The following is a 23,016-nucleotide window of genomic DNA, read 5'->3' on the forward strand; positions in this document are numbered from 1 at the left end:
GTGCTTAGACATTAATACGTGAGAAATAACACTTTACTGTGGCAGGTACTTTTCCTTTTAATACTCTAAGTATATTTTCCTGATTGTACTTCCATAAACTACTGTACAGAAGTAATATTTTCAATGCAGTATTTTTACTTCTTACAAAGTCAGGGTGTGGTGGTGTTAGTGCTTTTACTTTTACTTACAACTACATTAAATAATCTGAATACTTCTCCCACCACTCGCTGTACATTCTGAAAAGTAATACAAATGAGAGTTTTACTTTGAAAGCCATGACAGGAAGTACTTGTGTGTTGTATGTTGTGTCTCGTGCGGTGTGACGGTGTCGGTACCGCCTACCATCAGAGTAAAAGACGCCGCAGATCGACAGCAGCAGGACTGGAGATGAAGAGGCTGTGAACCGACCCGAGAGCAGCTCAGGGGGGCAGGTAAGCCGTCCTGTCAGCATCTAACTACCGCTCAACATTTGGAGGAGGAGGCGGGATTCAGAGGGAATCAAAGTGCGACATTGTAGCGATATGTTTCCTACAGCGCAGAGAGGACGGCCCGAATATTCACAAGAAATTATTCAATAAAGGCGACATGTCAGTCTGTAGTCATCTTCTTTTCCCCAGGTGTTGACAACACTGTGTTCAAACTGACTATTTCACTTTACTAGCGGAGCTTTATCGTCAGAAAATCTTGCAGATAAAATAAACTGCGTAGTTCAGACTTGTTATCTCCACTGTACGCTCTGTGTGGGCTGGCGGGTGGGCAGTGCCAGGTTGTCACGTGAGAGTGTTACACTTTTTTTAAAAAAAAAAAAAAAAATTTATTAAAGTTTACTTTGTGGAACGAATTCATTTATTTATTATTTATTCATTCAAAAGATTGTTATAAAATATATATGTAACGACGTTTAACAGATGTGTTAGTAAACTCAAAGCAGCCTAATCTATCTGTCTCTGACATGACTACAACTCCCTGAAGACTTGCCATGTCTCCAGCAATAGATAGAAACTGTAAAGAGTAACTGCTCAGTCATAAATGAATCATGTTGCTAATGTGGAAAGTAAGGCCTCACCATATTCTTTTTTTTTTTTGTTATCAACTGTTTTAAGTGAAAAACAAACAAACATACAAGTACGAATACAAACATTTTTGATGAACCATCCAAATTATTCCAAACTGTTGACCAGCAAATGTCATCTACAGAGCAACCAAGATCCCTACTCCAGACATGTTTGATTGCCAGAGGTTTGCAGACAGAATTTAAAAGTAAATATAACCTTGATACTAAGCCTCTAGTCTGACCCTCCATGTTAAAAAGAGAATGGAGTGGATGACTTGTTAAAGGTTTACCCCATGGAACCCCATAAGTTTTCATTGCTAACCTGAGGCAAAGGTAGAAGAAAAAATAATTTCTGGGGACATTATACATAGAACATAAAACATCAAATGATCTCATTCCTTTAGCATCCCATACATCTGACAAAATAACAACACCTTTTGTAGACCATTGTGAGAACTGAAAGGGGACTCCTCCTGTATATAAATATATATATATATATATATATATATATATATATATATATATATATATATATATATATATATATATATATATATACATATATATATATATATATATATATATGTACATATATTCCAGGAACCTTGTTCTCCCTCAGTTTCCTAACTGACAGATATCTTGGCTTGCTGCTTAAGTATCTAACGGCTAACTGCTACTAACTGTAACCACTGTTAGCTAGCTAGCACTGTTAAACTGAGTAAACCAAGTGTGATCTTTTTTAAATAAGAAAACATGTTTTGATAACTCTTACCAACATTGCATCATTTACATCTCACTGTGTGAATTTAATTAGACATTTGTCTCAAACAATCCCAGTTCTGTTGAGCCAGAATTTTACATGATTTTACAAAATACCTTTTACTTTTTACTTTTTGTTATTCCATTTACTTATGTGTCTACATTTCATATCCCATCTCACTTTTTCATGTACTGCCAGCTTTAAAGGGACAGTTCACCCCAAATCAAAAATACAGATTACCCATCTAAATAGTTTTGATGTGAGTTACAGAGTTTTGGAGATACTGGCTATAGAGATGTCTGGCTTCCCTTCAGTGTAATGGGACTGTTGTGAGCAGTTTCGTGTAGAAACTATTTTCTTTGTGCCAAACTAGACCGATCAACAGTATCACTGAACAGAAAGAAGTTTGCATCTACTCATGGACAAGAGACTTGTGCTTGAGACATCGCAGAATGAAAACTTTAATGGCATGCTCCTCAGCTGAGCTGTAATGTTAGGACAATGCTGAGCTAGCTGGTACAATGATGTGGTTGGGGGTTTCAACAGAAAGGAAATAGCTGCTTCACTCAGCCACCTCAGCTTCACCCATGCACCATTTCTGTACATTTTTGGATTAGCCAGCTTAGCCAAGATGGCGAACTACCAGTATGTGAGCTTCACAATGCCTCTTCAGAAACCTTTGGGTGATGCCACGGAGACTATGTCCTTGTTTCATACAGTACATGGAAATATTCCAGGTTGAAATATGCCAGAATCTTCCTTTATTCTAAAAATATTGAAGGAAAATATGAGTTGAGCTTAGCTTAATTTGTATGTTACTTTTTTTTTAACTGGAAGACAAATGAGCAAATGGAATATGTAAAAGTAAAATTAAAAAGCCTTTTCAAAATTTCATTTTCAGAAAAGATAATAAATAAATGGGCATATTGATTATTTAGATCATTTGATTACCTTTTACATTGAGTTTATTAATATAATACATTCATGCATTTCAATGCAAATTAATCAATTTACATCTATTTTTAAATTAATTGATTCATCAGTTATATTTACACACAGTAAAAAGTTAATTCTGGTGGAACATTCCAGACACCTACTGCAGCAAGGGTTTGTGACAACTAAATCTGATAACTTCCAGATGTTGTCACACCATTTCAGATAAATGGACATTGAATGACATGATTGTATTGAAGTAATTATATTATACAAGTAAAATATGTATCAAATACACTCTTTCCCTCTAAGAATGAAATAATAATAATACTAAAGAAGCAACTGAACTTAATAACCTTGTTCAATCGTCACTACAGTCATCTCTACCTCATGAGTTAAAAATCCCTTATGAACATGTTACAGCATGACACACTGTCATTATAGATCCATATATCCATAAGTTTATAACATTATGAAGTATAAACGTTCAATTGCACTGTAGTACTATGTAAGGGTGCTTCTGTTAAGAAGCTAAAGTCCTCCATGTTGATTGTTGTTACCAACATGATTGTTTCCTCATGTGAAAGTTGTCATTCTGTTTGGTTGTGCAGGTGTGTGAGGCCTGTGTGCACTTCACTCATACTCACACACTCTGCTCCACAGGACTCTATTTATGTGAAACACCACTGCAGCAGGACAGCTTTTCAATCATGTTTCTGTTTTCCGTCACCTATTTTCACACCAGGCACATGCACATGGTTCCTGTTTTGTTTTTGTTTTAATGTGCACACTATGCACTTCATCCCCCAAAAGGTTATTATTAAACATGGGCATTAAATGATAGGTTCACATCTCTTCATGTTAAAACAATTGCAAAAATAAAAGTATTAGGACCAGTGTCTAAAGGATGACATTACTAGCATAGATTCATAATATTTTGTAGAGCCCAACTGATAACTGGTTGACCAATACTATCAGCCTGATATTGAGATATCAGAGCCAGGCTTATATCGATATAGTTACATATAATGACTAGAAATAGTCAAATTTTAAAGTGACATTTACTGTTTTAGAGACCTGATGTCATTTTGAACAATAAAGTTTCTTGTTAAACTGTAAAATATCCTGCCTCCATTTCATATCCTGTTTCATTTTGGAGGGTTTATTGCAAAAAATATGTTTATTTAAATATTCTACATTCTGTATGAAGACTGGCTGATATATCAAATATCCAAAATGTTTTTACTCCTAATATCTGTATCAGCATCACCCCCAAAGTATTGGTTGGGCCCTAATATTTAGATTAAAAAATGTAGTAATATGATGATAAAGTTAACATTTTACAAAAAAGTTGTAATATTTCAAAATAGATTAATAATATTAGACTGAGAAAATCATAAAAATGTACTAGTGATGGGAATTCTGGTTCTTTTTAGAGAAATGGTTCATTTGGCTTAGCTCACTAAAAAGAGCCGGCTCTTTTGGCTCCCAAGTGGCTCCTCAGATTTTTTGTTGCTTTAATGAATTTATTACCAAAAATAATGTAAAATTATGTGTAAAATGAATTACTAATGTAAAAAACATTATCAAATGTTTATTATTTATATGGCTTTATTTATATACTCAACATACTCAACATGGAGCAGAGTGCTACAAAAATAAATTATAAAGTACAAAAACAAAGATCCACCTCAATTAGACAAAAATGAAATTGAAATGCGTCCATGTTTTACTGCGTTTCCTGCTCATGCACATGCAAAACCTGCTCAGACAGCATGTTGTCTCTGTCTGAAGCGCAAGTTCTCTCTCTCTCTCTCTCTCTCTCTCTCTCTCTCTCTCTCTCTCTCTCTCTCTCTCTCTCTCTCTCTCTCTCTCTCTCCTCCTGTTTGTGTGCTCACTGTGCTGTATCTTGATCAGTCGTGCAGCTTTAACAGAAAAAGAGGAGGAAAAAAACAAATCGGCTACCAATCAGGAGCCGGCTCCTGTCGTTCACTTCAAAGAGCTAGCTAGAACCGGATCGTTCGCCAGTGTATCACAATGAAAAACAATTCTTTGAGAAAAATCGTATCAAAGTTGTTTTACATCAAAAAGGTAAAAAATAAATAAAAATAAAGTAATTTTACAAGAAGAAGTCACGATGTTAATAGAGCTAGTACAAGGCACGTTCAAAACATGCCTGTTCTGAATGGGCTGACTGTTTGGCCTCTGGTGTTGTGGATTGCAGCTTTCTGGGGAACTGATGATTATTCCATTAATCTATTGACTAATGTATCAATTATTACAGAGAGTATTTTTATTACCAAATTAATATAGACTAACAGTAAATTAAAGGTATAATCTGCAACATGTTCCTAAAAACAACGTATAGAGTCATATTAGATAATCCTTTTCAATCATTATTTACAATCCAGTAGAAGTGTATTATGGCTGTATCTGCAGAGACCCTGCAGCTCTCTGCCTGTATTTCCATATTTTTTCCCATTGTTTGGCTGCTCGGGACATTTCACCAACCCAAAATGTTGGTATTTGATGTCCTGATGCATTTAGGAACAGCTCAGACAAATCCTACTGCCTCTACCTTTAACCTAAAATAAGTTTTAATGTGTCAATATTTTGTTCAGTCATTAATCATTATCAGTTCCATGCCACATCAAATACTGGACCTCAGATTCAAAGAGGTACTGTGACTATTGTCGATCATGTCATGTGTCCAAATTGCACCAAATTTGACACTGCACTTACTTGGGTCCCCAGTGACACAATTAGAGGTAGATCAGTTGAGTGGTTCTTGAGATATGTGAGAGACAGATGGATGGACAAACAGACAGAAAATCATTGCTCTTATAGAAAGATTAAGTTCTAACTTTAGTTGTAACAATAATAAAGTCACAACTTTTCAAAAATTTTTTACAGTACAATAGAATTTTTTCTTTCTCCATCTACGTTTTGTAGTTAATTAATAACTCAAGTGTTCTTTGTGTTTCCTCAGGAATGGGGGCTGTTCCCAGCACATGTGATCGTGGCACTGGGGGGGCAGAGTCACAGCACATTGGGAGCAGGCAAGATTACAAGGAGCCTATTATTGAGAAGGATGACAGAAAGAGGGCGGGCTCAAGCAGGAGACACAGCTCAGGAGAGACAGTGGACTGTCCCACCTGCCAGGGGACTGGACGCATACCCAGAGGTAGTACACACACACACACACACACACACACAAACACACATATCTGTCTTCCCTGCTTAAGTCTTTGTTTAGAATCTGAAAATCTCTACATTCTATCCTCAGGTGTCAGCTAACAGTTACTTCCACTATTGGTAAATCTGTGATACATTTTTTTCTATTAATGAGTCTGTCTTAATACATCACTTAACAGAACCAGTTTTTAGGTTTAGTGACTTACTGGTGTCTGTAATTGTTTATCCTGTCCACACTAGCTGTAGACAGATCCCTTCCAGCTGCACTGGAACACTTTGATCATACTTGAATTTGGGCACAGACAGACAGGCTGGCTACACTTGTGTCTGCTCACAGGGACTGTCCCAAATACCATTTCTGATCATGGCAAATATTTGAGGATTGGACAGGGGGGATCATTGCAGTCAATATTTACATACCTTTTTTTTTATTGTAATCTGCCACTTTCTATTTCATCTCTGCTTCTCAAAAGTGTGTTGAACACTTGTGAGGAGGGCCATGCTCTCATTTGTTACAGCCTCAAGGTTGCAGGAACAGAATTTTTTTCTTGTGAGGATACATGTGGATACAGCTCTCTGCAGTGGTATAACATGCATGTGCCTGCTTTTATGTTTGCAGGTGTTGTGACTAATTCCACACCATAAAGGAGCTCCATTTCATGCTTTCACTTAGTCTTTTACCTCTTTTTTGGTGCAGTCAGTGCAACGTCTCCTTTCTGAGCACAGCAGCAAAAATTCATGGCTTGACTGCACTGGGCACGGTGTTACTGCTGTGCCATGGCCATAAGCTGTTCTCTGCTCTGCTCTTCAAATACACACCAAGTCTGTCTTTGATGGATGATGTGTTTAGCTGCATATTGTAGAGCAGATTGGGCTGGACAGGAAGTCAGACAAAAGAAAGAAAACAGAAACAGAACAGAAAAATAACAAACCCCTTGCAGACTCACAATCAATAAACAGACCAAAAAAAACTTTGTAACTAAGCCTACAGTTTTTTTTTCTGAGAAGCCACTTTTAAAAATGACAAACCATTGTGATCCAGTTCATAACAGGCCTGATCAATAAATCTTGGGTAGAGTATATATGTGCACAAATTAAAATTTCTGACCCTTTTTACTGCCATTTCTGTATCCCCTTGTATCATCTTCACATGCGTTACAGAAAACATATATACATGTTTTTATTTCATCCCATCTGGAAAACAATATAGGACATTTTAGCCTATTTCATAAATAAGACAAGATAAGTGCATTCAGGCAGAATTACCAGGCCTTCATTTTGTTCCACAAAAACAAAGGAAATCGACTTAATCAACAAAATATGAGCAATCTGAAGTTTTTGAAAAGCTGCTGGTGGGGAATGAAGCTGACGGAGAACAGCTCCAAAATATATTACATCTGTGAATGAAATAAAGGTCTCAATTTGTACAGCCCACCATGTCACAAATTTTGTGCTGTGTTTGCTTATTTTAGATTTAAGGTACATTTCTTATTCAACTGCTTTATGTTAAAAACAGCTCAACTGATAAATTGACATACTATTATACTACATATTAAAATATACGTTTCTGCAATTTTTTAAAAATCTTATAATGACATTTAAAATTGGAGTATAGGTCGGTCTTCATTGCTAACACAAAATGAAACACTGATGCCTTTATTTAGGAGCTATCATAGGAAAGTAGACTTTACTTGAGGTTCTTGAGGATGTTTCACCTCTCATCCAAATGACTTCAAGAACCTCTATACACTATCCAGTTGGTTACGACTGAAAACCATGGCCTTGATGACTGAAAATATTCACACACTGATACCTTTGTTGGAGCATTGTATTCATGCTAGCCCTGTTCCCTTGGGTACCATGACTCAGTCATGTTAAACACAAACAAGAGAAGATCCAACTTCTATTTGCTCCCACTTCGCTGTCTTTGACATAAAATCATGTTTTCTGTGTGTTCCAGGTCAGGAGAGCAAGCTGGTAGCTGTAATCCCTTGTAATGACCAGAGGCTGAGACCCAGGCACACGTAAGAAAATCAGTACTCAACAGTTGAATCACACTGTAGAGAAATACTTCACTAATACCATGTGCAGACAGGAGACACGTATGTATACATACATTAAACCTGTGTTGGATCTGTCCTCTGATTTGTGTTCTCTCTCAGGAAGCTGTATGTTGCTGTGTCAGTTGGTGTGTGCCTTCTGGCCAGCTCCTTGGTGTTGTTCTTCCTGTTTCCTCGCTCTGTCCTTCTTTCTCCAGTCGCCGTCAAGTCATCCTTTGTTTACTTCACTGAAACAGATGTCCAAATTAACATCACGGTGGGTAGAGAGAAGAAGAGAGAGGAGGGTGTGGATGGATTAAAGAATTATTAAATATTAAAACTTTTGTTTAAAACAATTGAAGTTAGTCTTATTGAAGGGTAATGTATTATGTGTTAATAATGTGTTTCCTTGTAGAATGTCCTGAACATCACCAACCACAACTTTGTGGCGGTGCAAGCCTACAATCTGACTGTGCAGGCCCTCAACTTTGATATGGTGGTGGGAAACATTGCCATTAAAAACGTCACCTCCATCAAACCTCTGTCTGTCAAAGTGGTAAGACATCACAAGTTTTGCAACCTCACACAAAGTTTCACCTAGGAAAAGATGACTATATGATGACAGAGATACAGCAGCATGCTGGTTAAAAGATAAAGCTGGTATTATGTGTATTATTGTCACCAAATGCAATGAATATACAAAAATCTGCAATGTGTATGAAGTTAGAGAAACACATTTATCAGAGGGTTTGTGGTTCGATACCAGTATCCCATTAATGTGGGAATGATTTTGAAGGAATGCTGCCCAGGATACTGTTTAGTCTGGCATCTCCACAGTGCTAAATACTGGAGAGAAAGATCTGACTCCACACATGATTGAGCTTTAGGGGAAAAACACTCAGGCTTCTTTGTATTTCTTTAAAGTAGGGATGTTCCTGGCAACTCATTTCCCTGTCGATTAAAATAAAATTTAATTTAGACTAGTTGACTGGCTTAATACTAAGAAAACACAGCAGTTAAAATTCAGCAGAATTTATTAATTTATAATGTAAACACTGTCCAAAAAAATACTGTGGTATTAAGAGCCATTTGAAACCGTTAATCACAGTCTACAATCACCAAATCGTACTATGTGCGCTACTTTGCACTGTGCAATACAAACCTTACACATTAATGTCCAAACATGACAACAACTCAATAAACAATTCACCTTTTCAGACTGAAGAGGGTCACAGTGTCTGTGGGTAAAGGACCCAGAGCTAACGTTAGCTGCCAGCCTAACACACAGTGTGGCTAACGTTAGCAACCTGCTCTGCTTGCAGGCTTATGCCCGTGTCTGTGCTTAATGTGGGCTTAATGTGAATGCTGCCCAGGATAATGTTTAGTCTGGCATCTCCACAGTGCTAAATACTGGAGAGAAAGATCTGACTCCACACATGATGGAGCTTTAGGGGAAAAACACTCTGGCTTCTTTGTATTTCTTTAAAGTAGGGATGTTCCTGGCAACTCATTTCCCTGTCGATTAAAATAAAATTTAATTTAGACTAGTTGACTGGCTTAATACTAAGAAAACACAGCAGTTAAAATTCAGCAGAATTTATTAATTTATAATGTAAACACTGTCCAAAAAAATACTGTGGTATTAAGAGCCATTTGAAACCGTTAATCACAGTCTACAATCACCAAATTGTACTATGTGCGCTACTTTGCACTGTGCAATACAAACCTTACACATTAATGTCCAAACATGACAACAACTCAATAAACAATTCACCTTTTCAGACTGAAGAGGGTCACAGTGTCTGTGGGTAAAGGACCCAGAGCTAACGTTAGCTGCCAGCCTAACACACAGTGTGGCTAACGTTAGCAACCTGCTCTGCTTGCAGGCTTATGCCCGTGTCTGTGCTTAATGTGGGCACATTTGTCCAGTCGAATGAACATATATATCAGCTTACTCTGTCACAGTCTACATTAAACATTATGTCAGTTTTCTAGATTAAAACACTGCCAAACCATGTTGGTTTTACGAGCTGTCATCTGTGACATCTGTGCGATGGACGCACACGCGAGAGGGGCTGCCGTCTGACAGAGCCGCAGCCCTGACTAGTGGCGTGCGGCTGCATAAAATCTTAGTGGCAACAGATAACTGGCATTGTGCATGAATGAAATATTGCTGAACATCTTAAACAACTAGTATTTCTGGTGCCGACTAGCGAGGGTGGGGGCATTTAATCGTATAATCGACTAATCGCGCAGGATGCAGCGACAGTACCCCTGCAAAATAGTATCGGGCAGAACTTGTTTTGGTGGAAAATGTGGGGGGTGGGGTGGGTAACAAACTCAACAGGCAATGATTCACATTAAATCAATCTGTGCCAAATTTCAATACCTGGGAGAGACCTGGTGAGAGAGTAATAGAGAGTATAGAGGAAAAGAGGAAGAGAGAGTTAGTAATAGGGAGCTGTAAGTAGTCACAAGTGTGATTACTATTTGTAATATGAAAAGCAACACATCCAACCAAACACAAAATGCAGTAAGTTAAAGGGTGCACCATTTTCATAGCTTGAAAGCTAAATCCCCCACAGCAGCTGCAGCTAACATTAGCACACCTGAAACCCACATCTAAACAATGCAATTTAACCAGTGGTGGACAAAGTACTCAACCCCAGTACTTGAGTCAAAGTATAGATACTCCTGGTCAAATATTACTCAACTAAAGGTGAAAGTTGCTCAGTCAAAATTTTACTTGAGTTAAAGTACTAGAGTACTTGGTTTTAAAAATACTTAAGTATTCAGAAGTACACGTTTATAAAAATACTTAAGTATTCAAAAGTACAAATTACAAAATACATTTTCTAATATCAATACATGCTGTATTGTTGTCATGATGCATTTACAGAAGCTTGTAACTCTCTGAAACCATCTAATGAAGCACTGACCTGCTTGTAGAACCACTCTGCTACACAAAGCCTATAGAAACACCTATAAACACTTCAGCATAGAAATACAATCAAAACCAAAAAGGACAGCTGTTGTCATTTTCTGATGTAACTGTATTAAAATCACCACATAAAATTAGATTGAAGCTAACTGTAAGGAGTTCTCCAAGTCTGTTAAATAACTGAGATTTCTTTCTGTCTTCAGAGGCAGTATGTACATGCATTATGTGGTATTTTTCACCCCAATAAAAACAATCCAACTTTAAAAGCTACCTGGAATAATGAATAATTATAATAACATCTTGAGATTTAATTTTGTCTTTGTCCTGCTGTCACCATTACTGCTTTTTGTTTGAATGAAAGAGGGAGAGCTTGCTTGTTCTTGTTACAGAGCGCCTGGACGTATTTCTGCTTTTACATCGGTCCCATTTGAGAGGAGCTACTGTGATTGTTTTCTTGTGTTTTGTGAGAAACACAGTGTGTGACCAATTGCATTTTAGAAAAGAAAAAACAGCAACAGCTGACTTCCACGATGCGCTCAGTCAAAAAGTAACAACAACCTTATTAGAAATGTAGTGGAGTCAAAAGTACAATATTTGTTTTTGAAATGTAGTGGAGTGAAAGTACTAAGTTTCCACAAAAACAAATACTCAAGTAAAGTACAGATACTCAAAAAATGTACTTAAGTACAGTACTCAAGTAAATGTACTTAGTTACTGTCCACCACTGAATTTAACCATTCATAGACAACAACACATTAAAGCCGCTGTAAACCCAAATCAATTATTAATTTATTGTCTTATGTACATAGTAGTGGACATATAAAAAGTATTAGAAATCAGATTTTCATCCAAATTTGAAAGATATTCATCTAAGTTTTTGTACACTTTCCTCTTCTGGGGTTGATTTGGACATGGTTGTGCTTGGAGATTTATTATGCAATTAATTTCACAAATCAAACATAAAAGATCCATGTCAGTTGCTGTGTGGATGCAACAAAACTTCTTTGCTCCCACTGCTGACTCTTAGCCAACTTAGCAATGTTATATCATTCCTTGAGCACAAACAGTGATTTAACTTGGCTGAAATCAATATGTGTTTAAGTGTACGCTATATTTATAACATGTTCCCCACTTTACTTTGCTGTGAGACAGCCTTTACTGACAATGTGATTTAACCCTGCTGGACATGGGAGCTGCTGGTATACTACTGCCTCGATCTGCAGCATTTGCATTTTAACATGTTAGTTCCAACCTGAACAAATCTATTAAAAGACCAAAGTCATACCAAAGTCAAAAAAGACCAGAAACTCCTACAACTCCTGTGTCATGCAGGTAAAAAGACTGTTTCTGTCCATGGAGTCTGATGGGTGTAAAGAGAGAAGAGACTGTGGCTTTAGTTCTCTCTTGCTGTCTGACAACAAAGTGAAGTGATGAATATGTTCTAAATATAGTGTACAATTAAATCCATATTGATCTTTTTAGGTGGTCTTTTCTTTAGGTGCTAAAATACATTTTGCTGCTGCTCACATCTACGGCAGTCCACAGCAGGACATTACACAGCTGCTGCGACTCCTGAGGCAGCTGTCAATCAAACATGAGCTGATACATCCACTCACACACACACACACACACACACACACACACACTTGAAGAATGGTCTAAACAGCAAAATGCTGTTTTTGAATCCAGCTTTCTAGTAATTATGTTTATTTTCATTCAGATCTTTGTGGATGCTTAATGAGAAACTATGCATTTTTACTATTTCAAGCCTAGTTTTCAGAGGCTTTAAGTGAGGCATCACAACTTTCTGGGGACCTACTTTAAAAAATGACAAACCATCATAACCCAGTATGTGAGATTTATTAGGATGTCCACAACTTTAGTATGAAACCAATATTCTTGAATTGCAGATTATCAGCAGGGAATTATTTCTGTATGAAGCACAGTGGTGGTAACACGACAACAAACAATGCCGTGGTGACACACTAACAGGCTGGAGGTTGGAGAGACGGTTTGAGATGAGAGAGGGAGGGATTTTATTTCTTGTGGTCAGTTGTATAACAAAATATTCAGAATAATTAATAATATTGAATTGTGAAATCTTGACTCACTGTTGTACAACAGAAATGACACTTTTATCATTACAGAGAGAGTAAAGTATCAAAAAAGGTACCATTGAGTACCAGTACCAAAGTGATGAAAAGTGATGGTATTAAGGAAGAACTACAGGCTGTTTCAGCTTGAATTTCTAGGATCCTCCTCTGGGCAGCCATAGAGCATATTGGATGAGTATGTTTGTTATCTAATGTTATGTTTCGGCAAAGTAATAGCTAATGACTAGGCTAGGCTAAAGTGGTGATACACAGCAACATCATGATCACAGATGTCAGACACTTGAATGCAATGGATCCTGGTACACATTTCATTAACACTGACTAGACATCCACATGAAAAAATCTGAATTATCCCTTTAACACATACAGGCTGATAGCCATGCCCTCAGTATGTTATTATTGATAACTCCTGTTTCAGGTAATGTCAGATGTCCCTCTGTCTGTTCTCAGAATCAGCAGAGCATCTATTTTTATGTTTCACAAGTCAGCAGTGTGTTAGTTGCTTCTGTATTCTCACATGAGGACATGAAGAGGTTGAAGACAAGGACATTCCTGAAAAAGAGAACCTGGTCCTCTAACAAACTCTTTCACCCTGTTTGAGTAACATTTGTTAAAATCTACACTGAGCAGCTGTTGATGAAACCATATTGTTTGCTGTTTTGTTGTTTTTTTGGCTTGCCATATGATTTGTTGACAGTAAGTGAATAACTACTCATAGCCAGCCTTCAATGTACAATAGAAGAAACAGATAATGAAAATTTTGTAGCAGTTTGATTATTTCAAGTTTTTTTCCATACACTTGCCATATGGTGATTTATCTTGACAGAAAGATATTGTGATATTGTGTAACCTGTGGACAGTGTGAATAGTTTTGCAGTGAAAAATGGTTATGAATTGGTTCTTCCTCTCTCTTGTCTTCCAGTATTCTTTTGTGATCCCCATCAAGCTTACAGACCCTGGCATGAGGTGAGCTGCCTGACAGGTTTACTTACTGTACTTACGGTCAATATTTAATTCAGAGCCTTTTACTATGGAAACTGAGGAATGAGTAGATCTGTGCTGTCACTAACTGGTTTAGTCACACAGTACAGCAAAATGGAGAATGTCGAGAGTTCAGTGATGTGTTTTATTTCCCAGCATGCAGCTGTTGCTAGGTATCACTTGTTTACATACTGACCTGCATTCTTTTAAAGGATTCAAACTTGAACTGTGCTCCAGGTTTTCAGCCAGCACAAACACTATTGTATGACTGGCTGCTGATCAAAGTTTGGTTATGGCTTAGTTAATAAATTCACAATGTCAGTCATTGTTGACAATTAGAGATAATTTTTACTATTAAATTGTAATGGTACAACCTCCAAGTGATCAGCCAATATTTTCACAAAAAAAAAAAACATTGTTAAAACAAAGATGATTATAATAGCACGTTTATACCTATGTTATCAGTGGGTATTGTTAGTTTTAGATTTTGAAGGCTTGTAACACATTTTTAAATTGTTTGAAGTTGATGACCATGATTTTTCCCAATTCTCAAGACAGAGTTATGTCATTTTCACCACACTGCTGATCTGACTTTCTCTTTTTAAAGGATAACTTTGGAATTATGTGGTATTTTTCTACTTATTTTCCCATGTTTTTGTGTCTAAGTGAGTCATTGGGATGACTATTTTTGGTTCAGTTTTGAGGGAGATAGCAGGTTGCAATGTAATCCTTACTGATGAACTGTCCACTTAAAGTCCTTGTTTTACCATTTACAGGCTCAGATTGTTATTCTAAGTGCCTGACTTTTATCATTTTATTATTGTGAAATAGGTTTCATTCAAACTTGAGAGAAACAAAATAAAACCCTTTTTAAACCCTAATTAAACCCTTTATTCACTGACTTACTAGATGTGAAAATATTCTGGCTGTAGGCACAATTTCTCCTGGCTACTTCTCTGAAGTCCAAACTTCCTCTCACTCCTCACCTGATATTTTCACATCAAAATTTGAAAATTAGCTCAGTTGGTAGAGCGTCCACCCCATGTATGGAAGCTGTCAGTCCTCTGCAGCAGCTGCTGGTTCGACTCCCGCCTGTGGCCCTTTGCTGCCTGTCGTCCCCTCTCTCTCTGCCCCCCTGTCCTGTCTACTCTTCAGCTGTCCTGTCAAATAAAGGCAAGAAAAGCCCAAAAAACATAACTTAAAAAGTAATTAAATAAATAAAAAATCTGTAAATTAGAGGTGCCTGGATTGCTCAGTTGGTTGAGCGTGTGCCCCATGTGTGAAGGCTGTGGGTTTGCTGCAGCGGCTGTGGGTTCAACTCCCTACCATGGCCCTTTGCTGTGTCATTCTCCCACTCTCTCTCCCCATTTCCTGTCACATCTTCAGCTGTCCTGTCGTTAAAGGCATAAAATGCTAATTGCTTGTCTTATCTTAACTTAAGCTTCAGTGATGGGAAAACACTTTTCCTGTTACAGAAGAAGTAACTCATGGCTGTGTCCTGCTCTATCTCAATACCTTGACCCGTCTCTTAACTTAGGAACCTAACACGTGATTCTTCAATCATCACATGTCCTGTCATGTCTGTATCCTAGCTCAGAATGTGCAGGACACTGCTTGTGTCAGTGACAACAGCGGTCTCCCTTCACTTGTCACTGACTAGCTAGTGATGGACCAGAAAAGACAGGCATATTTTAACTTTGATGAGTTGGAGGAATTAATCATGTCAGTGGAGATGAGGAACAACCCCATTGAAAGCTTTTTATTTTCATTTTTCAACCTGAGATAAGGAATCAAATGGATGGAGCAGTTATTTTGAATTATTATTATTATTGTTATTTGATTCAGGAAGTTTTTATAATGAGGTCCTAGGTCAAAAAATAAATTAGTCACCTTTCAACATGAATACTTTTTGTTTTCATTTTAAGATTATCTCCAAAACCCTGCTACTTTCCATGTTTTCTGTTACAGTTAAAGAGATTGTTTGAACTTAGTCTTTGTGCTGAACTAAGTCAACCTTTATTTCAAATGGTGCAAAAAACTAAATGAAATATTGTGTTGTGAAGATGTACTCTCGTGACAGTTAAAGACATTCACATGAAGCTGCATAAACTAAAGAAGCATGTGCAAATAATGATTAAATTAAATTTTATTAAATTTACAAAAATGAATTGAGAAACTTGTAAAATATCAATTGTGTCAGAGCCTCTCAGCTCTGTGGACAAGATCATTGTTGGTTTTGAATTACATACGGTATGTAATTTACACACTGGTACAACCTGTCACACCAGCTAACCTGGTAGTATGAGTTAGCTTTGCCTTACTGGGATATGATGTGTTTGTGTTACTTCAGTATCTGTCAGTGTTTTTGGTGTTTAAAATCTGTCTCATCAGTTTCAAACATTTATTTGCATTTTTTATCGTAATGTGATTATTATTGTGTAAGTACTGCACGTCACCGCTAATGATCTGTTTTTTACCACTCTTCTTCTCTGCAGTAATTACTGTAAAAAAGCCTCCCTGCCTGTTCACATTCTCTATCTGCACCTGCAGTAAGTATCATCATATCTTCACTAAAGTGTTTCCAGAGGTTTTGAGAATCATTTCAAATATGTGGAATTGATTTTTGAAAATCAATGGATTGTTTCAAGACTAGGTTACCAAGTGGACAGAGTGCTCAGCATCACTTGGTTCAGTGTTGTTGTTTTTTTGGGGTTTTTTTTAATTAAAACTAAAATGAAAAGGAAATTCAGTTCCTGCAGTACCACCTATCTTACCACCCTCTGTGAAACTTTTAAGACTTTCCTTTTGTTTTCATTTGTGCTTATGATACATATTTCTAAATAAAGTTACATTTGATGGAATATTCTCAAAATGACAAAAGAAAGAAAGAAAGAAAGAAAGAAAGAAAGAAAGAAAGAAAGACAAACTTGGAACTAGGTACTATTATTCCAGTATTCTGGATCTCTGAGTGGTTCGAGACACAACCTGAGGAATAACATGTGATAAAGAATGCCTTAACATATATTAAGGTATATTAATGTTTATTGGTTGAGTTTTGGTTTTATGGCATATCAATACAAATCATAAGCTTTGGAAAAAGTAGTTTGGTGAAGCCGTTCATAAGACCACATCAATCCAATGCTATTTCACTCATAATTTAGTAACTAATATATTTAAAGAATCAAATATGAACTACTGTTTTTTCTAGAAAGTCATAAAGGACTGAATTGACTCCAGAAACAGATATTGTTCTGGGATGTCTATTGTCAGCCCAACATCTAACCCTAACCCTCAAGTGACCAGTTTATGTTCATGGCTGAGGTTAGGATATTTGAAAATCTTAGTGTTTGAACTTGTTTTCCAAAAAAATGCTAATAATTTAATGGTTCTTCTCCCTTTTCATCTGAAGAAAATTCAGAGAATTTTAAGAAATGAGGGACAGTATGACTAAAAGGAGCTATATGTAGCAATTGCATGTGCGAAAATGAGTTCTGCAGTCCAAATGGTGAGTTAGAGCAATAGACTGTATATTAAATAAGTTCAAGCCCTATTTCATGTAGAATCGAGGGTTGAAGCAAGTTGTTTGTCCCGGTCCCCTCCTCCCCAGACTCAGGGAAGTTCAAGCCCTATTTCATGTAGAATCGAGGGTTGAAGCAAGTTGTTTGTCCCGGTCCCGTCCTCCCCAGACTCAGGGAAATTCAAGCAAGCAGCAGGAGCTCTGGAGGAGTGCAAGACATTGCGTGAATTGGCAATAAAAAGCAAGAGTGAGTTCTCTACTGTAAGGTGATCAGCTGTATCTTACTGTCAACTGTAAAGTTAAACCCACAAGTGACTTGTCTTACTGCCTCCCAGACTCCATTAACAGTTTGCTCAATTTAACTGTTATGAACATCTGTTGCATCTACAAGATTATTAATGACTTTTTTCCAACTCATAAACAGACACCAACATTTGCCAACATTTGGCATTAAGTTGAATTCTACATCATTAATTCTACATCATCTTCAACATTAAATACAGACTGGAATAGAAATTTCAAAGGAGGAAACTGTGGTTGCAGTGTTGGTGTCAGAAAAGCGAGTATTTCCACTTAATATTAACTCAAATGTTTCCTTTTCATTTTCTGATTAATTATAGTAAATATATTACAGAGTTCTCCTTAAGGTGCTAAAACATTTCTCTTACATAGCAGTCATATTTTTAAAGAATATATCACACCTTTAATGTAAAGGTGACAAATTTTCTAAATCAGTTTTTTACTAAGCGGGATAAGTTCACATGAACACAACATTTTCGACTAAAGTTAAAGCAGGTTGGTTATTTCGAAGTAAAAACTTGTTTCTGGCTGCTTTTTTCTCACATTTGGATCTTTTTTTTTTTTTTCACCTTGTCTTTTACCATAGAGAAATGCTTGATATGTTCATAGGCTCTGAAGAACCTAAGAAAAAAGCAATTTTGTATAATCAAAACTCTTGAAAACAAAATAAGAATCTTTAAAGAGAAGTGATTCAGTGATACTGTAAGGATCGGTTCCCTGTTCTCCTCCAAATACAGAGGAATTACATCTTACAGTACCTGTCTTGATTTCTGGCCCACTTTGTGCTGTGTAGGCAACGCTCACATGACTCTTGGTGAACAGATTAAGCAATCATTCACAGTGCTTCAATCACATACCTCGGAGGAGGAGAAGACGAAGAAGAAGAAGACGAAGAAAAAGACGAAGAAGAAGACGAAGACGAAGAAGAAGAAGAAGAAGACGAAGAAGAAGACGAAGATCATCACTGAAATGCTCAAAACACTGACTGCCACCCTGTCTGTTGGTGACAGTCAGTGTAGAAGAAGAAAGAGCTCCGTCATGTAACTCCTCCTAAAACAATGTTGTTTTGACATTTCTGTTGATAAACAGAGTAAACACACAAGATAAAACACATTACACATGTGTTAGAAGTGTTGGTCTGTACAGCTGGGCAATATGACTTCTAAATAATATCTCAGTATTTTTAGGCTACTTTTTGGACATACAATATATTTCTCAATTTACACATCTTCTCTAAAATAACACACTGTAAATTCTCTAACAGTTATTATTGTAACGTTTTAACAAAAGGACGACCCAAATGCAGACACCAGGGAGAGTACCAGTTCAAAAGGGTTTTAATAAAATAAAACAATGAAACAAAGAAACAAAGGCTTACACTGAGGGGAGGTAAAAATCTAGAGTCCAGGGAAAAACAGAATCCACAAAAGGCAAACTCAAAAATAGTCCAGGGGAAAAATATCACGACAGAAGCACATGAGGGTAAACACGGGACACAGGCTGGCAGACATGGGAAACAAGCAGCACGAACCGACAAAAACACTGAGGAACACAGGGACTAAATGGGGGAGAACTAACAAGACACAGGTGGGCAAACAGGTGAAACACATGACAATCTCAAAGGGCAGGAAACAGACAAAGACAGGAAGTAAAAACAGAACACACGAGGGAGGACCAGAAACTACCAAAATAAAACAGGAAATAACAAACAAAATCCCAAACCATGACAGTTATGACCTTATCATGCTCCTTTTAACTACCCATTAACATTGGTACTTTCACAATATAATAACACAATGAGTTTTGCTAAATAATCATCAGTCAGTCATCACTAATGTGGCTATATTCAGGCTAACTAGCTAGGCTAACTGTTTCCCCCACTGATATTCTTCTAGTCTCTTATCATTAGTCTGTAATGTCATTCAAATGTGGACAGTTTTGTCATAAACTCAATCCATCCCTTAAAACAACATGTCTCAATATTAGTCTGCACGCTGTAGTTGTAGCCAGATGGAACCACAAACTCTTCTGTACATTCACAATGATATTGTCAAGTCAGTATACATAAAGATTAATTAATTGAATCAGTAGTAACACCTCCCACAGATGCTCATTGTTTTTACACAATACAAGATGTGTACACCATGTGTACAAGAGTGCCAGCTTCTTTCTCACATCCCCAGCTGGTGCCACTGTTCCATAGTTTAAGTTTTTACTTGGGGTCCAGTTGTTTCAACTCAGCAGTTTATATTGAATAAATTGAGACTGAAAAAGGCCATGGCTCTCTGCACACTTATTCATGTGAAGCTCAAACTAAACAGGGAAAGTGTACATCTTAAATAAGACCACACAACTCAGAAGTTCCACCTTTTTACACCAAGTTATGTGAAACAATGCCAAAATCCTAGTTGGAGGGTCAGAATTATTTTTCCTATTGGTCAGAATACAGAGCATTATCTGTAAAAAGATCCTCTTAACTGTACGACTATATTCACTCTGAATGTCACCAAATGACCTGATGATAGACTCTAGATCTGGCCCATTTCTCCCACATAATAGATTTTTTGACATTCAGGAGGAAAGGGGTAGGAGTAAGATGTGGACTAGATTTTATCATTTGCCGAGTCCAAGTTTCTTAGACAAAACATTATACTGGATTCTTAAGGCACCAGTCTTCCTGTTAAAGTCCAAAGAAATTTTGGTGAATTATTCTACATTTTGTCTTCCTTTGACTGCAGGATGTCGATGACAGTGTACTATCTGGCCCACTACGAGCAGCTCTCCCTGGAGACATATGAGTACATCGACTGTGGAGCAAACAGCACCATCCCACACAGTGTGCAGCCCCCACCCCCCTGATAGATGGATAGATGCTGGTTAAAGAAATACTGTGGACATTCTTTGAGCTGTAATAGTTTGCTTTAATGTGTTTTCATGAAGCGTGTTGCTAAAATGTTGGATTCTCTGTGATACCAGGATGCCAAGACTCATCCTGGGTGGATGCATAGAGGAGTCTGGAAAGGGAAGATGAAACAGACTAATGAAATGAAAAATGGATTCTTTCTACCCCACCCTATATCTGAATGAATGCATGGAGGAAGGACAGGTTCAAAGGCACCACTCTCACCACCTCTACAGACATCCTTACAGTCCTACAGATAAAACTGAACTATGGAGGAAATGAGGTGGATGTTGATAAGAAACAAAGCAGTGAAGATACAGTAACAGTATGACAGCTGGAGATTATGTTCTGATTTCAGCTGGGAGCTGTTGTTAATGAAGTCAGGTGAAAATGTTGTGATTGTTTATGTTGCTACAGTTCATCACTGTCTGAAAATCACTAGTCAATAAGTGTAAGTGCATCTGATGTTACTCGACTATATTTTGTAAGTTTTCCATTATGTGAAAAAGTAAAATACAGTAGATGTGTTACAGGGATGCAGTACATCATCAGTATCAGCCAATAAAGACTTTAAAATGAAATATATTGGCCAATTATGCTTTAATTATGCTCACATGACGTGGGTATGTCTGCAGTGTGGTGGTTTTTGGAAGTGTCTTAAACTATACAAGCAAATTAAGTCATTAAGATTTTGAGCTTGTAAAATGATATTTGCAAATAATTTCACAGCCTGCAGGTGAATCACTTTTTGTGTGCATGTGCAAAAAAAATTTCATGCACATATACACACATACATTTGTGAATGTGTACAAAGGTTTTGTGGCTGTAGAAATATTTTATGTATGTGTTAAAAGGTTTTGTGCACACAGGGGTGTGAATTTTGATCCAATTAAAGTTTGGACTCATAAATCATGCCTTGTAGCTTTATAACTTCAGGGTCATATTAAAAGATAGGAAATTTGAGCATCCATGTCTCAGACTTTGTCTCATCCATGTGTCAGACTTTGTCTCATCCATGTCTCAGACTTGTCTCAGAGTTTAAAATGTTTCTGCACAAATTACGAATACACAAAACACTTGTAAAACATGCAGATTATACCTATGTGCACACATGTACAAATTAATTCTACAAAACCACAAAACTTAATTACACATTCACAAACTGCACACTATGTGTGCAGGATGTTTTTGTTTTGCACATGCACACAAAAAGTGATTCAACTGCAGGTGGTGAAATTATTTTGGAAAATACTGGCAAAACATTACACAATAGTTTTATCAGTATTGTGTAGCCATGCTCAAAATACAAACAATAAAATTATGAATTATTTAATTAGTTTTATTTTTATTCCACCTTCAACTGTAGGTGGTTTCCTGGTGGCTTCTAATCACACCATATAACCTTATATCAATATCATCAATATAACCTCATATCATCTACATGATTGTACCTGTTCTCTTATAAAATGCCATAACACCATTTTAAAGCTGCACTAATCAAGACATGGTGGACCAGGTAAATTTCAGAACTGCTCTTACTGATACATGTGGTAGTTTCTGGTGCTTGTAGATCTGCAGTAGTGTGTGTAGAGAGAATATATATCGACAGTAATACAGAACACATTATCACCACATTCAACACAGCCAGCTGTCCCCTCTTGACTGGAAACCCCACATTAAGTGTAATAGAGTTAAATGGGAAAAAACAGAGAAACACTGCAAAACTGGAAAAGCACTGGGGTTTAAAGGAATATTTCAAAATTTTGGGAGAGTTTGGCAGAGCGTTTGATAAGAAGATCAACTCTCATGTCTTCATATAAAGCTACAGTTAAGACTTCAGGAAGTTAGTGGTCATGGCCAAGAAATAGTCGGGCACCTAACCTTCATAAATCTGCTAATTGATGTTTTTAAAATGTTTATATGGATTATACCAAAGCCAAGAACAGCTGTACTTGCAACTGTTTTTCACTGCAGTTATCTTGAGGTCATGAGTTAGTTATTTCAGTATAAATAAAGCTTATTTTCAATAACGAGTCAAATTATCTCATTATATTGAGAAAGCAAACTTTGTTATCTCATTAACCTGTTATCTTGAGATAACAGGGTTAAAAAAGTAAGTGCAAGTATGACTGTTCTCGGATTCAACCAACAAAATAAAACATTCTCATGAATGAAATGTGGAGGGGGGGTTCTGTTACCTTTGGACAGAGGCAGGCTCACTGTTTCCCCGTTTCCAGTCTTTGTGCTAAGCTAAGCTAACTGGCTTCTGGCTGTAGCCTT

General features: G+C 37.0%; 1 protein-coding gene across 1 annotated transcript; it reads left to right on the forward strand.

The window, feature by feature from the left end:
• Nucleotides 1-288: 288 nt before the first annotated feature.
• LOC146310342 (transmembrane protein 106A-like) lies at nucleotides 289-21,317 on the forward strand. The gene is made up of 8 exons (XM_084744299.1): nucleotides 289-431; nucleotides 5,737-5,931; nucleotides 7,903-7,966; nucleotides 8,105-8,258; nucleotides 8,397-8,537; nucleotides 13,959-14,002; nucleotides 16,513-16,566; nucleotides 20,573-21,317. Exons 2-8 carry the CDS (start codon nucleotides 5,739-5,741, stop codon nucleotides 20,691-20,693), a joined length of 771 nt encoding a protein of 256 aa, XP_084600425.1. The 5' UTR covers nucleotides 289-431; nucleotides 5,737-5,738; the 3' UTR covers nucleotides 20,694-21,317.
• The last annotated feature ends 1,699 nt before the right edge of the window (nucleotides 21,318-23,016 follow it).

Source organism: Lutjanus erythropterus, chromosome 19 (assembly GCF_056507025.1).
Source record: "Lutjanus erythropterus isolate fLutEry1 chromosome 19, fLutEry1.hap2, whole genome shotgun sequence".
NCBI lineage: Eukaryota > Metazoa > Chordata > Actinopteri > Lutjaniformes > Lutjanidae > Lutjanus > Lutjanus erythropterus.

Bases quoted from the DNA above. Each gene is read 5' to 3' on its own strand.
- LOC146310342 (XM_084744299.1), top strand. From the start codon at position 5,739: ATGGGGGCTGTTCCCAGCACATGTGATCGTGGCACTGGGGGGGCAGAG. The intron at 5,932-7,902 runs GTAGTACACACA...TGTGTGTTCCAG, and splicing joins GACTGGACGCATACCCAGAG to GTCAGGAGAGCAAGCTGGTA. The intron at 8,538-13,958 runs GTAAGACATCAC...CTTGTCTTCCAG, and splicing joins AACCTCTGTCTGTCAAAGTG to TATTCTTTTGTGATCCCCAT.